Raw genomic sequence first — 15,153 nt, forward strand, 5'->3', positions numbered from 1 at the left:
CACAAAGTATTGCAGTGGAAAAAAATGCACATCTTTCAAAGACTCAGTGTATATATTAGCCAAATAAGTCTGCTCACAGTGAAACTAATGTAATTAATTCCCTTTAGTAGTATTAAAATTTATAGTTTATTTCAAGAGTACTTCGTGTAAGAACTTTCTTAAAGACTTTCAGTTATGATCACATTCTCAAAATGACCACTGTGAGCCTGTTATAAGGGTAGTTACCTCTATTTACCATCATCTGTTTAACACTTATCCTCTGTTTCCTGAAAACTCTTAACTGCTGCTACGTTCTCCAAGAGTAGCTCTGTTACCCTCTGCGTACATGCAAGTGTCTTAACAAATATAATCTTTCAAACTAGCTTCTTCTAGGATGGAACTATGATCCTAACTTTTATAGCGTTTTTGTACATGTGGTCCAAGAAATCTGTTCATGTAAATACCCTTTTTTTTCTTCTCATTAATAAATTCTAGTCTAGGTCTCACATTTCCTAACATCAAAGAAAATAAAAATGAACAGTTGTTGGCCAGGTCTTCCAGCATTTATTAAGGCATAAAACCCCCTGCTTTTAGATCAAGAGGACACAATAATCTTTTAAAATACTCATTTGTACAATAATTTTGATGTTTTCTCTATCCAAAGACCTGTGACAGAATTCCTTTTTTTCCTTTTTAACACACTATTAGATAATGGTATCGGTGCTGGCTTTTGGTGTCTTTGTACAGGTTATCAGGACAATATGCCATGTTGTTCACTTAAGAACTCTGCAGATTCAGCCTTTCTAGATAGATTGGAGTGCACAGTACTTCCTTCTAACTGCTGTTCTGATGTAGTACAGCTGATGAAGACTGCTCTGAAGTTTTTATTTTCCTTTCCTTGCTTTTCCTTCCACCTCTTCAATTCTTCCTGTTGTATTTTCTTCCGTATTTTAGTTATCCTTTCATTCCCTAGCAAAATGGGGAAATGAGATTAAAATTTATAGCACTTTACTAAAACAAAACAAAAAAAGCAAAACAACAAAAACACCCAAAGACAACAACAACAACAAACCCACAACAACCTAGCTTGCTTAAGAATTTTTTAGTGAATGTAGACTAACTACATACGGTCATTATGGGAAGCAATTGCTTCCCCTGATAAGCCCCCATTAGAAACTGTGTGTTGCGAGAAAGCTGATGCCTGTTTCTGGGTAGGGCCTCAGCATACTGTAGTAACAATCTCTAAAGATATTGTGCCTTTTACTGGCTAGGAACCTGTATACCAGTGGTTTTATTAGGAGGAAATTGAAGATAACTAATTACCTCTAAGTCTGTTCTGGAAACACCAATAGCTATTTGCATGGCTTTACTTTAACAGATTCATTTAGTAATTAGTAAAAAGAAAATGTAAAGGGAAATATAAAGGGAAATAGCATGGTAAAGACACTACATACAGACTATGTCAACTTCATAGAATATTATACACAGTGTTTTTAAGAAATTCTTCTTCTCCGTGGTCCCATGACTGAGAAAATCAGTCTTTGTGCAGTGACTAATTAGCAGAGGTTAATTTTTGTGCTTTTTATAACTATGACTGTGTTCTCAGAACACATTTACACTGAAAGTGTTGAAATTCATGTTTCAGTTAATAAGCTTTCTAAGTCAGGGAAACGGTAAAAAGATTACAGTAGCTTGTATTAATTACACATAGATCAGAATTAGAAGTTATCTAAAGCATACGTAAACGTGGGTTAAATTTTATTTAGGACTTCTTATAAAATAACCTGTGAAATGTGGCATCTACTAAACCGCTCAGCTAAAAGGTTGCTAAGATTCCCTTCTGAGTCTGAAATCTTTGGGACAGAATTCAATCTCCTGTCAACTGTCATAGTTTCATCGTGTTTCGATGTACTTATGTTGTGTAAGGATCTGCTCTTGTTAATCTGCAAAATGCAGCGAAGTATCAATAAGAGCAGACAGTTTGAGTACAAAAAATACTGAAATGACTGTAAATGATTTAACAAACAAAAGAGAGTAAGCTACTGTGAATTGAAAGTCATACCTTGTGAAAGGCAATCCAAAGGAATTTCTTTACAAGTTCTAGTGGAATGTTCAGAATAAAAGTCATTTTGCATGGTGCCAGAACTGGAATTCGGTTTCTTTTGTGCCCATACTAAAGCTGTAGCTTGGCCTCGGAGGTAAACATAATCCTTATGCAAACGGTGGAATTCAAGCTGTGCTATATCTCTCTCATTTTCAATAGTCCACAGTTGATTTTCTAATAGCAAGCATTCTTCAGACAGTTTTCTAATGTCATTTTCATATTTGGAAGCATATTCTCTATATTCATTCAGTTCTCTCTTAAGCAGCCGATTTTCCTCTATGATGTCCATTATTACTGTTGATAACCTCTTATATTCTGTGTTTGCAGTGATCAAGTTATATTTTAAAAGATCAATATCTGCTTTTGCATCTCTGGATTCAGTCATGAGTTTCTTTTCCATATACACTTTTTCTGACTGGACTTTCTCAATGTCCTTCAGCAGCATCTGTTTAGTATTAGAACATTCCTGCAGGGTGATTTCAAAGTTAAGTCTTTTCTCTGCAAGTGTTTGCATTAATTGAGAATGAGTCTCCAGTTCAGATTTTGTTGCAGTTTTTTTTCCTTTCATTTGTTGTATTTCACTCTGCTTTCCTTCAAGCTCTTGCTCTAGAGAGCTCTTCTCTTCTGTCAGCTGACCAAGTTTTTTATTTGTTTCTTGTGAATTGGAGCATTTGTGTTTCAAGGACTCTAGCATCACATTGAGCCTCCCTTTTTCACAAGTACCAGCAGTCATCTTTTCTTCTAATTTCTTGTTCCTAATTTGAAAATCACGTAGTGCCTGTATTGTGTCTTTGTTTCCATTGTGGTGTTGATTCTTTTTCTTTTCAAGGATTATTTCCTGGTTCTGGAGTTCTTCACGTTTTCTTAACAGGCTCTTTACTTCCTTAACACATTCCTCATTGCCTTCTGGTGATTTAACCAACTGAATTTGCGTACTCTTTTCTTTAGTGAAACCCTTAATTTTCACATCATATTTTGATATTTTTTCTTTCAAAGACTGTATGGTGTCAGCAAGAGGTTTTACCTTGTTTCTGAGAAGTGGGTTTTCATTCTGAAGATAACTTACTCTCTTTTGCAGATGCTCAGAATTTTTCAGAGGCTTATGCAGTGCTTCAGTTTCTCCACCATATTCAGGGTCTGCTTTGTTTTCACCGAACTTCTGATCTCCTAGCCTCAGCAGCATCTGGTTAAAAACAGACAGTTATTCTTTTGCTAGTTGCTGTTTGTGATCAAGCATTAGTAGCTTATCTTTCACCATTTTGGAAAACGAATTTACCTGGCATCTGTTACCTTCACTACAACTGCTTTTAAATTCTTCAGGTACATTTCTGCTTTTTCATTGCATGCTGTTGTAGGAGGGGCCCATATACTGCCATACTCAGAATCTTTATAAAATTCTTGATCAAAATGTAGGCAATTTTCATTAAATGGAAGTGAAGCAATATGTGATTCATCCAAAGAGGTTACAATTTCTGCAATGTCTGTTAAGTTATTTAATTTTTCTCTGTATAAAAGGCAGATTTTTCTGGATTTTGTGCTAACAAATTTGAATTCTGGCTGAATAAAGAATACTGGCTGACTTCCAAAACTCTTGTTTCAGCAACTTGGTAGGATAATTATCATCTATTTTAAAAATGTCCTTCCCGTATTCAGGTAAATGCATAGGAAGTTTAGATTTACTAAAAATTACCTTCTCCTGGGCAGCATCCGACCTTTCCGTCTCCGAATCAGTGCCAGATACCAAATGTCCACATGTAAACTCGTTGTTTATTTTAAGTATCCTTTTGTTTCCAATTAGATTTTCTGAATTTTCAACCTTTTCAGTTTTCAGTGAAATCCTATGTGAAATCTGTATATCACTGACCACATCTCTAGGACTGCAGAGTACTTCCACGTGCTCTTCAGAACAGGACTGTTGGTCATGGTGAACTTCTCTTTTAGAAGACAACAATTCAGGATATTCCATAGGCTACCTCACAAAATTAAAAACAAATGCACACACACAAAAAAATCATACTGTAAGAATTATGAAATGTTGCAGTAATTTAAGTATAAGACATCTGAGCTGTTAAAAAAGCCACTTCTCAATCAAGACTTGCACAGACTTTGTCTCTGCCAATGCTATTTAGCCATTAAAACGTTAACAATTTTAATCAGCCTTTTGGATTTTGGAGCAAGCACAACATACTGAGTGCCTTAAATCGATTACATTTCAAGCAAAGGAGAGATGACCTAAGGAGATTATCGTTTGCCTTTGGTTTGTTTTGTCATCCTAGTCAGCACAAACTAAGGGCAAACTGGAGTTACACTAAATAGATGCAGAAAAAGTACATTTTATTCCCTTTCTTCATTTCTGTCCCCTCTTTGGCTTTGTCCTGTCTCACTGTATGCTTTGTACTGCATTCCATATCCAGTGAAAATAATCCAAAAAAACTTGGGGAAGACCAAGTTACTATTTTGTCTGTGCAAAAAAGAAACGGAACTCAATCAAAGTGGGTGGGAGGGAACAGTATACATATTTACAGCTTCTCAGGAAGAAGACACTTGTTATTTTTTGTACCCAGAATACCCACTGGGTTATTTAAAGTAAATAAATAAATAAATAATAAAGCCAAAATCCATCTAAAGAATAACGTAGGTAAAAATTGTTAACATACCAGAGATGCATTATTTGCTGAAAAAGTGATGTATGCAGTCATCACAATCTTGGCTGAAGTATGTACTGGGATTTTCATTTCAAATATATTTTTATTTAGTATGCCACTGATTTCAGACTGCACCTGAAAAAGATTGTTTATAGAAAACTTACATGTTTAAGTATTTCACCTTCCAAAATGCACTGTTATCAGGAAGTTACCTCCTTCAAAGGACAGACTGAATGGAAATGGAGTGTAGGAACACAGAACTGTGTATAACCAGCAAAGCATAATGCTAAACATCCTTTCTGCATCAGGTCTTTAGTTTTTATATAATGAATCAGATAAAATGATGGCAGAAAACGCTCCTCAAAGGGTGGCCTAGCATTTTGTGAGAAATGGCAGTTTGCAGCATTGGAGCAGATTCTGATGTCTAATGACTAACATCATGTGGAATTGAAACTTATTTGAAAACAACAGCTTCCTTGTGGTTATTGTAGTGCAAATTAGATCTAGTCCTTCAGCTGTTTTAATGTATATTGAAAGTACACAATAACCTAAAATACTTATGGCAATATCTAGAAATGCAGGAGTTGGCATTTACACTTAAGAGCATTTATGTTGTTTTTTACCATGTTAGCGTTCTCCAGAGTCTGTTTCTGAAATGTCTGAAATGATTCCAGCTGTTGTTGAAGAATCTAAAATGTAGAAACAAAATATCAGAAAACTGGTATATATATATTTTTAATGACTAGAGATATTTTCTGTTTAACTCATGTTTATTTACTAACATCATTTTCATCCAGATTCTCTTACCACTCAATAGCCATTTAGAAAGTCATTTGCAATACTGGAAGGATTTCAGTGTCATTCTTCATGGATAGTTGCTCACGTCACTGAAAGCTCTGTCACACCTGGCATTACTTTTGTCCATAGCTTTTACCAGGAGGCCAAATATGCTTATGTTTTGAATCTTACTCCAATACTCCAATTCCAAACATCATCCTTTTGGTTTAAACTGTGGTGTGCTGGTTGGACAGTATAAGAAAGTTGGGCTGTCTCTGGGAACTAGTAAAGGGAAACCCTAGTATTCCATGTTAACAGCACTAATCTTAGCTAAGCTCTAATGATTTAAAAGTGCTTTACAATAAATATTGTGTATCTTTGACATGGATCAAAGAATGTTTTACTGAATGAATCATATTCAGGGCACAGGAATTCAGAAACTCAGTAAAAATTTCAGCTAAAGGAATGAATGCGGGCATATAGCAAAATGTGTAGTTCACTATGTGTTTCACTTTGGAAGAAGATTCCGCAAAAGAAGAAAAGAGGCAGGTACAGAATCACAGAATGGTTTGGGTTGGAAGGGACCTTTAAGATCATCTAGTCCCAACATCCCTGCTACAGAGGGAGGAACATGTTCCACTAGATGAGGATACTCAAAGACCCATCCAGTCTGGTTTTTGAATGCCTCGAGGGAGTAGGCACCCATAAGCTCACTGGGCAACCTGTTCCAGCATCTCACCATCCTTACAGTAAAGAACTTCTTCCTAATATGTAGTCTAAATCTACCCTCTTTCAGTTTAAAGCCATTTTCCCTTGTCCTGTCCCTACATGCCCTTAAAAATAATCCCTCCCCAGCTTTCCTGTAGGCCCCCTTCAGGTACTGGAAGGATGCTATAAGCTTCCCCGGGAGCCTTTTCTTCTCCAGACTGAAGAACCACAACTCTCTCTGCCTGTCCTCACAGGGGAGGTGCTCCAGCCCTCTGATTGCTTTTGTGGTCCTTCTCTGGACCTGCTCCAAGAGCTCCATGCCCTTCTTGTGTGTGGTACTCCAGAACTGGATGCAGTAGTCCAGGTGGGGTCTCAAGAGAGCAGAGCAGAGGGGCAAAATTGCCTCCCTCGACCAGCTGATCATGCTGATCATCTTGATGCAACCCAGGGTTCAGTTGGCAATACCGTATAGAGATATTACGTATAGAGTATAGGTGGATGCATAATGTATATATTAGGTATAGAGTTCCGTAAATCCTATGCCTAAGTTATTAAAATATCTTGTATTAAAAGCACAGTCTGCCCACAGCGGTTGGGCCATGTCAACAGGCACACGCACGTGCTTAACTACATGTGCCATGAGGAACTCCTGCTAGCTGAGGCTCTCTTTGTGCCCTGTCATCCTACTCCTGTCTGCAGACAGAATCAGTCAGCTTACTTCCAGTGCTTTTTGCAGGTGATTCAGATCTTCTGCTTCTGTTGTGTGATTACCTGCAAACACAAATGACATTTCTACAGTTAGCAGTGCCTGAAGTTCTCAGGTAGAGCTGTTTCATATCTAACTGGATATCAACAAGAGGAAATGGAGAAGGCTCAAGCGTTGTGGAGGCTGTGGAAGAACCTAACTCCAGTGTCTGGAGACCCTCTGAGGTGAAAAAGCTGAAAAGCTCCTCTTTGGAAGTGGCGAAGCGCCCACAGCAGAACACGTACCCCGAGGGCGCCGCGGCACTGCCCCCTGTGATGGCCGGCCCGTCCCGCCCCGCGGCCAGCCCTGCATTGCAGCGCTCGGTCGTGGCCGCGGAGATTTTCCTTTCGCGGGAGACTGCGCTGGCCCACACCATCCACCGCCTCAGGAGGAGGAGGGCCGGGGCTGCGTGCCGGTCCCCTCGCGGCGCTGAGGCAGCGCGGCGTGCGGGTGTGTGGCAATGTCGTCACACTCGCGGTGACGCACAGCCACCCGGCAGCTCGGTCTCGCCGCAGCAAGCAGGCCTGCAGTCGGGCTTCTTTGGGCGGGGCGGTGGGTCTCATGTCACCGCCAGCGGCCGCGCCTCAGCCCCTATGTCGCCCCAGCCGCGGCCGAGCACCGTCACAGGAGGGCCCGCTCCTCAGGTGCTCGACCTCCTTGGTGCCGTCTTTTCTGGTAAAGAAAACGTCCGCTGTACATCACCTGTATTCATTTGAGCAGTCAAGGAAGGACTGCTCATATAATTAAATGACTCAGGTGCACGAAGCATGCAAGGTTGGACACAGGTTGTTAGGCACGGTTGCTGCTCATAAAGCACCTGTGTGGCCGTGTACACAGGGAAACCTTGGTTTGCTAAAGCAGCTGCTAGCAGATGTAGTTGATATTCTTTCAGAATACAGTGCCACCTGAGGTAATTTTTTTTCTTAAACATTTTATCTCCAGAAGGGTTTCAAGTTAGTGCTCATGGAACAGTTAATTGGCAAAACGTGTATTTTTTAAACTCAGTACTGTGTAAAAGCTAAGGTCAGGCCAGTAGAACTTGTCTATGAATGATCAAATTAAATTAAATCTAATGTTTTTTAGTTGGCATTCAAACTGTGTGTAGCATGTAGTCACTTATTTTGAGATTTCAGGGGAAAAGCGGGTGAAAAGCATATATTTTTATAGCTAGCTTTAGTGGTGGTATAAAATTTCTGAGGCTTTTCAACTGTTCAGTCAGGGGACTCTGTGTTCAGGCATTATGCTAGGAGCTTCTGCACGTGCTCAGGGTGCTGGGAGGCTGTAGTTCAACTGACGTAAAGGCATTGATAATTGTACAATTGCATATCACTTTGAAAAGATAGTTTGCAATCGTTCAGATTAAAAAAGTCTCATTGGAATTTTGGCTGTCAGTTCTTAAGAATGGCATGGCTGTAATATTCAGGGATTTCAGGCTCTCTGAATAATTTTGACGTGTCTGTGCAGAAGTATAAGGTTAATGAACTTTTTCTGCACTTGTTGAAGGTCAGCTAAAAGAGTTTAATGGCTGGAATTTGTCCAGCAATATTACACAACATGAAGTTATTTTGTTCAGAAATAAACACCACTGCGTACTTCATTTTATAGAAAGAAATGTCTGGATATTGAACCATGAGAAGCCCTCTGTATTCAACAAGAACAGTGAAAAATAACAGAATAAACACTGTTCTTTTTGGATTTCTTACGCAGCATACAAGAATACTTTTCAGTGCAGAAAGAAGTCCCAGGAAGTTAGACACTGCATGAAATCACCAAAAACAGCAGTGGACCATTAAGGAAGAATTGGTTTAGCTTGAGTTTGTCTGTTCTGTGTTTGCTCTCAGTGAAGATGTGAGAAGCTGTCCATCCTTCTGTCATGAAGTCTTTTCTATAATATTTTAGAAACCTGTTTTTAAGATAAAAATTCACCTACATTGCAAGCTCTCACAATCCCCCCAAAATCTTCCTAAGAAATACAGAGGAGAAAGAAACTGAAAAACAGAGAAAGATGGGAGCAGCAGGTAACAATGCAGTGCATCAGAAACACCGCACAAGTGAATGAAATTCAGGAAGCACTGAAAAATAAAATGAGAAAAGGAACGGTCAGGGTTCTGTGAAATGAGATTTGTTTAGCAGTGTGCAGTTACTTGGGTAAAGTGCAAGCCACTTAATTATGAGGCTGCTTTACTGTATTTGAGGAATAATGGGATCTTTTGAGGAACAAAAACCCCACAAACTTTCAAAAGATAACTTTTATACAACATTTAAAGTACAAATAAGTGTCTGACATAGTTGAGCTACATTGGAAGAACTAAGAGAATTCCTAATTCAGCATAAAATTTTAATGGTGATTAGAGAGTAAAAAAGGGGTCTGGTAGAAGCAGCCTTGAGTTTGCTTTAAAAAAGATATTTTGGAATTTTCCTGTCTTCAGAGGTATACTGAATTACAGTTTTGGGAAAGAAAACAGAAAAAAAAAAATCAACTGAAATATATGCAGGGGTAAAGCTAAGTCAAAATTACAGGAGGGAAATGATGCAATGCAAACAGTTGCATTGTAGGGAAGAGATAGGAATGCAGTTATTCCAAGTAGATAAATAAATGCAGTACCCTGTCAATATGTGCAAAAGCAAAAAAAAAAAAAAAAAAAAAAAAAACTCCAAGAAAACAAAACCCCACAACTTTAGAAAGCCAGTAGAAAGGACCAATACAAACCCATGAGGAAATGCAGTACTTCATGCTGTATTTCAAGGGTAACTTCACAACTTTTTGGTTGCCAGTGTTTTCCTGTAGCTTGAAACACAGAGACTCCTCCAAGGACTTGTCAGACTCAGACTTCTGTGGCTCTCCAAGGCAGGAGAGGGGAGAAATCTCTCAGCTGAACCCTAGTTGTGTCACCCCAATCTCTATATACAAGTGTTGGAGAGTGTCTTTGTGCCACAGATGTTTCTGGCATTAGATACTGAGTGAGACTTAGTGGATGCCATTATATGTGTGTGGTGTGCTTGTGTAGCTCATTTAGTTCATCCCCCACTGCTTACCCTAAGAGCTGAGGGCTGCTGACCAGATCCCTTTTAATCTGGGAGGTGCTATAGCAGGTGAATGTGATACCTAATGTCACATTAAAGGGTTTGATTATAAAATGAGTTGTATGATGAAAGTGTATAGCCATTTAGTCACATCACGGGAAAATAATTTCTCCTTTGTAGATAGATGAATTGTGTGTGGAATTAAAGCAGGAACGTCCAACCTTTTGGTTTACCTGGGCTGCTTTGAGTGAAGAGGAATGTCTTGGGCTGCATGTGAAATATGTAATGTAGTTAATGTATGTTACTAACAAAACTTCTTTTTTATTATTATTATTTTTTAATAATAACATAAAAAGGGCAACAAAAATATCAGACTAGTGGGTTGAATGCATAAGACTGATAAAACCAAATCTTTAAAAGAAGTAACTAATACATAAAGGAAACCAATTTCAGAATGTGTTTATTGGATAAATATATGTAAAAAGCAATTGTGCCTCATGAAGTTATTCGTATGTTTATAAGGTTGCTTACTGAATGGGAGGAGATAAAGAGAAGGGATGGGAGAAGTCCTTAGGTTTCACATAAGGAGCAGAAAGTAAGCATCTTTTGTTTACTAACTTCTTGCCTCTTTCAACTACAGTCATTTAGGAGCAAACATCTAAAACTCTGATACTTAGAAAAATCTGTATTTGATTAAAACATTCTTCTTTAGGAGAAAGAAAGGTGATACATTTTGAATGTGATTTGGCTGTGAAAAATCTTTTGCTTGCTCAGTCCTTTTTTGAGATGTTGAGTTAAGCAGGAAAAAGAAACCTTTGAAAGAGGTTGCTAATAGACAGTGATGTGAAGCAGCATTTCATCTTATGGAATGAGTGAAATCTTTCTCTTACAGATAATTGTTTAAAATGGAAGAGACGTTCTCTGAAAGTGAATGTTAAGCGTTTCTACTTGAAGACCTGAGGAGAATTCTACTGTTCCTTCGTGTTCTTGTTTTGATGACTCCAATAAGCAGGTATTAACAGTTTTGGGAGAAATTATAAATAAATTAAAAAAAAAAATCAAAACCTCAAACCAAATCTTTTTCAAACTTATGCTGAGTACATTTCCCACTCTTTAAAAGACTGCAGAAAATACTAATTTGTGAGTCATTTTAACATCATCTACTGAAAAGCTTCAGATAAATTGCAGCTATGATTTTAGAATGAGGGTGAAAGAATTACCAAGGATTACTGGCAATTTCCTTAACCGGTGTCTGACATTGATTGCCTTCTCCTTAAAGAAAGCCTTCATGGAAAGTCAGTAACATTCACTTACTGTTTTTATTTAAAAAACAAACAAACAAAAAACAACAATATGGCAGAAAGACTTAGAAACAGACTGCTGTCCTTCTAACTTGCAGTATCACATACCAAACTGTCTTAGGACTGCATGACTCAGGTCTTTACAGACCCAGGAATCTTCTTAGGGAAATCTAGTTTAAACATGAACAGCTGGTTTCATTTGTCTATCCCCCTAAGTATGGCAGCAATGTTAAATCAGCTACAGGGGCAGCTGTTACCTCTTGATTATTGTGAGACTGTGAGTAGATAGCTTCCATGAACCTTTGAACAGGTGCAACCTGGTCATGTTTATTAAAACATTATAGCAATAAGTATCCAAGTATGTGAAGCATTAAGATCTGATGAGGTGATCATGGAGATAGAATGCATTAAATACTTGGAGACATCAGTTTGGCTCTCTAACTTGGGAGGCAATGTATAAGTTAGAGCTGCTGTCAGTTTACTGAAATTGTTTCAGAGAGATCTGAAGTGTCAAGGACAGATTAATATAATAAACTAAAAAAATATTCTTCTATCACCACTGTGACAAACTTTGATTTTTTTTTTTTTTAATAGTAAATGTAAGTATTATATTATTCTGATTAGGATACTGCTAATTAATTTCTACCACATATCCAGTACATAAATTGAGATAAAAAGTTAAACACTTTTTTTTTTTCCTGGCCTTTGGACTAGGAGAATGGGAGAATATCCCCATTTTGTATTACTGTATTATGTTTTGTATTGTGGTGATAGCATGAATTAGAGCCCTTTCAGCATTTAGAAGAAAGGACTGTTTTGGAAAATTGAATTACTATGAAAATTTTGGTGGCAAACAGCATTGAGATCCCGTGCAGCACTGCTGTATGAGTGCCTCAGAGGTTTTGCATGTCTTCTTCATGTGCCACAGAAGAATTAAGATTGATTTGACTGCTCGTTATCTGTCCAGATGCTAAAATGCATATTTTACTCAATTCTTACTATTATCTAGAGGTGGGCGATAGCTGATACTATTTTGCAGTAATAGTCAGTGTGTATGGGTGTGACTTGAAAAGAACAGCTTTTTTGTCACAGGGTTATTAGGACTCCACTCTGCAGAAGGGGACTTACCTCACTAGCTTTTGTTGTGGATCTGTAATGAAAAGCAGCACCCATATCCCAGTAATCATTTCTGAAATGTTATTCTTTCGTCCACTGTGAAAAATGAGAGCAGCTCTTGTTTCAGAAAGGGCAATTACTAATAGGCAGTGAATAGGAAATAAATGGGAAAGACAATTAACAGAGCTCTGTGGTGTACGTGTGCATGGAGAAGAATCTCATAAATCGTAGTGAGAATGGAAAAGGCTGGATAAATTATGAGTCAGAGAAGAAATATGTGAACAGTTTTTGAATTATAATCATGTGTTGGGATCAAAAAAATCTTGTGATTATGTCGTCGTTAATTAGTTTACATTCCCATAGAAGTGTGAACAACTAGTCTTGTTACCAGTGCAGGATCTCTACTTGGTCTCACATTTTTTACAATTCATTTGAGTTTAGGGAAGAGAGAAATTTTTATGACCTACCCAGCAACCGGATCAGTTAATAAAAAAGTTTTGCTTCCATCTTGGTGTGTAACTAATGTTTACACATTTTACCTGCATATTTTTATTTTATATTGAATCATTGCTTGTGCATTTTTCTCTTGCTTACTAACTCTTCCAGTTTTTTGTTTGTTTGTTTGTTTTTTTACCTTAGTCCACCAGTCTTCTGTGAAAGGAAGCAAAGGAGCAAAATACTTGTGAATTATCATGTTATTTATCTTTCACAGTGTCTTTTCCCTTCACTACTGTATCTGCCTGGTCTGCTTAGTCTGGATTTTAAGCTGTGGGGTAGCTATTGTTATTCTCTGCACAGTGCCTGTTGCAGCTGGATTGGCTTTGTATCTGAGTGTTCTTGCATTATGTGCTTCTCTTATAAATAATAAAATGGAATAAGGGAGGTCGTGGAAGAATCTTGCTGTAAAAGAATTGTACTTATCACCTCATACGTTCTACTTAGGTACAGTTTTGAATTGGCTCACTCAAAGAGGTGCAAGATGTACAGCAGTGAACAGCAGTGCTTTTTGTAAAAGTGAGTGTAGTTTTGAAGCTAGAGGTATTGCAGTGAAAATGAAATAGAGCGAATTTGCAAGAATGAAACACCAGGGAGTCATATACTTCTTGAAATTTATTAAAGAGCCAAAGTTAAGTGTTTTGGTTAAATATTTTCTATTTTAGTTTTGACATGCTCCCAGCTTTCTTAAATGGGCAGGCTGTAGATGTTCCAATGTTAGCCAAGTGTAGCAGTGGCAAGAATTATTAATGATACCGCCAATTACAGAAATTTCAGTCAGAAATGTGATTACTAAGTAGCTAGCATTCATTGAGTATGTTGAATGAGTTCTACACACAAGTGAAATAGTCAATATATTAAAAGAGTATTTTACCCATAAATAGACTGAAAGACAGATTGTCTTGTGTGCAGTCATAGATTCTCCTTGGGGTTTACTCTTTCACAACAAAAACTTGCCTATGCTTTGTGTATCTGCACAACCTGTAAGTACCTCGTAATTCTACTGGCTGTAAAGCTGGTGCTCTGAAACTTCGTTTCTACCTAGAAAGGGAATGAGTATTTCTGTGCCTTGTGCCAGCCATGTAAGGTGTTGTTAGTAGCGCCCTTCAGATTCTGTGTAATGCCACACACAACTTTGCACTTTACCACAACAATGGAAACTATTTTTTTTTTTCTTGAAAGTGTTGAAATTTGGCTGCATGGGCTATGGTGGTTTTTGTTTGTTTGTTTTGGCCATTGAACATATTGTTCCAGCCATATCTCTTCAGTGTACCTGATCTAGTTAAAATTCAACATTCTGTAGGCTCCTGGTTTAGCAGGACAATTTAAAACCTCTTAAATCAGGAATAAACTGAAAAGATTGTAAAAAGTAATTTTTTAAGAATGAGATGTATAAAAAATTGTTTCCAAGTGATCTAGAAAAGGAGACAAGACTGTGAAAAACTTGCCAGAGATTTTTCCTCTTGCTTAAAACCTTGCTTGTGTTTACTAAATATTTTGTCTTCCTAGGGATTAAAGATCATCTTTATTCCACCATCTCTGTATTTCTGAATTTGGCACTCCAGAACAGCTGTAATTTTTCCAGCATGAAATGTATGGAACTTTCCTTAAAGCATTATTTTGGACAACTGTCCTAGCTTGTGGCATCAAGAGCTTTTTTCAGGATAATACAGTCTAAAATCTTTCAGGACTTTCCTGGATCCTTTAATGGTCTTTGGATCATGCCCTGGTGTGGGGAGAGCAAGGATTAGGTGGGCTGAGTGTAACAAAAAGCACTCACTCACAGTGCTAAAACAGATGTGTGCTTTAGTGTATCTAGAGTCAAAATCCTTTGTAAACTTGAGCATTGTGTAGAGGGTATTATTTACCAAGCATACAGTGTGAAACAAGGTTTTAGTTGGTAGCGCCACAAAACAACTGAGTATATGCTGAAGAGTTATAGAATGCATTTTACTTCAGAAGTAAATATATTAAGGGATAATCTGCTTGTGGAATTTTCTCATTAATTTCAAAAAGAAACTGTCTGTATAACTTTTTTGGATGAGGGAAGGAAGGAAAAGGAAGGAGGAAAGGAAAAATAAAGAAACACAAGAGGACAAATGTGCAGAATGTGGTCGCCTTTAGAAAGTTTGCTGGATATACATCGACAAATATGCTTTGTTTCCCATTGTTTTATTTATAAATGTTTAAGCCCACAAGGTACGTCATAATTTTATCCTTGTGAAAAAGCCCCCCCTAAAAGAGAGTTTGATTCAAAGG

The 15,153-nt window shown here is 37.7% G+C and overlaps 1 protein-coding gene across 1 annotated transcript; it reads right to left on the reverse strand.

The window, feature by feature from the left end:
• Positions 1 to 520: 520 nt before the first annotated feature.
• On the reverse strand, positions 521 to 7,399 carry CCDC110 (coiled-coil domain containing 110). Its single transcript, XM_004935976.5, has 7 exons — positions 7,204 to 7,399; positions 6,932 to 6,984; positions 5,352 to 5,417; positions 4,741 to 4,863; positions 3,774 to 4,052; positions 2,042 to 3,266; positions 521 to 948 (listed from the first exon to the last, which is right to left on the reverse strand). Exons 1-7 carry the CDS (start codon positions 7,268 to 7,270, stop codon positions 731 to 733), a joined length of 2,031 nt encoding a protein of 676 aa, XP_004936033.3. The 5' UTR covers positions 7,271 to 7,399; the 3' UTR covers positions 521 to 730.
• Positions 7,400 to 15,153: the final 7,754 nt, after the last annotated feature.

This window comes from Gallus gallus, chromosome 4 (genome assembly GCF_016699485.2).
Source record: "Gallus gallus isolate bGalGal1 chromosome 4, bGalGal1.mat.broiler.GRCg7b, whole genome shotgun sequence".
Lineage (NCBI taxonomy): Eukaryota > Metazoa > Chordata > Aves > Galliformes > Phasianidae > Gallus > Gallus gallus.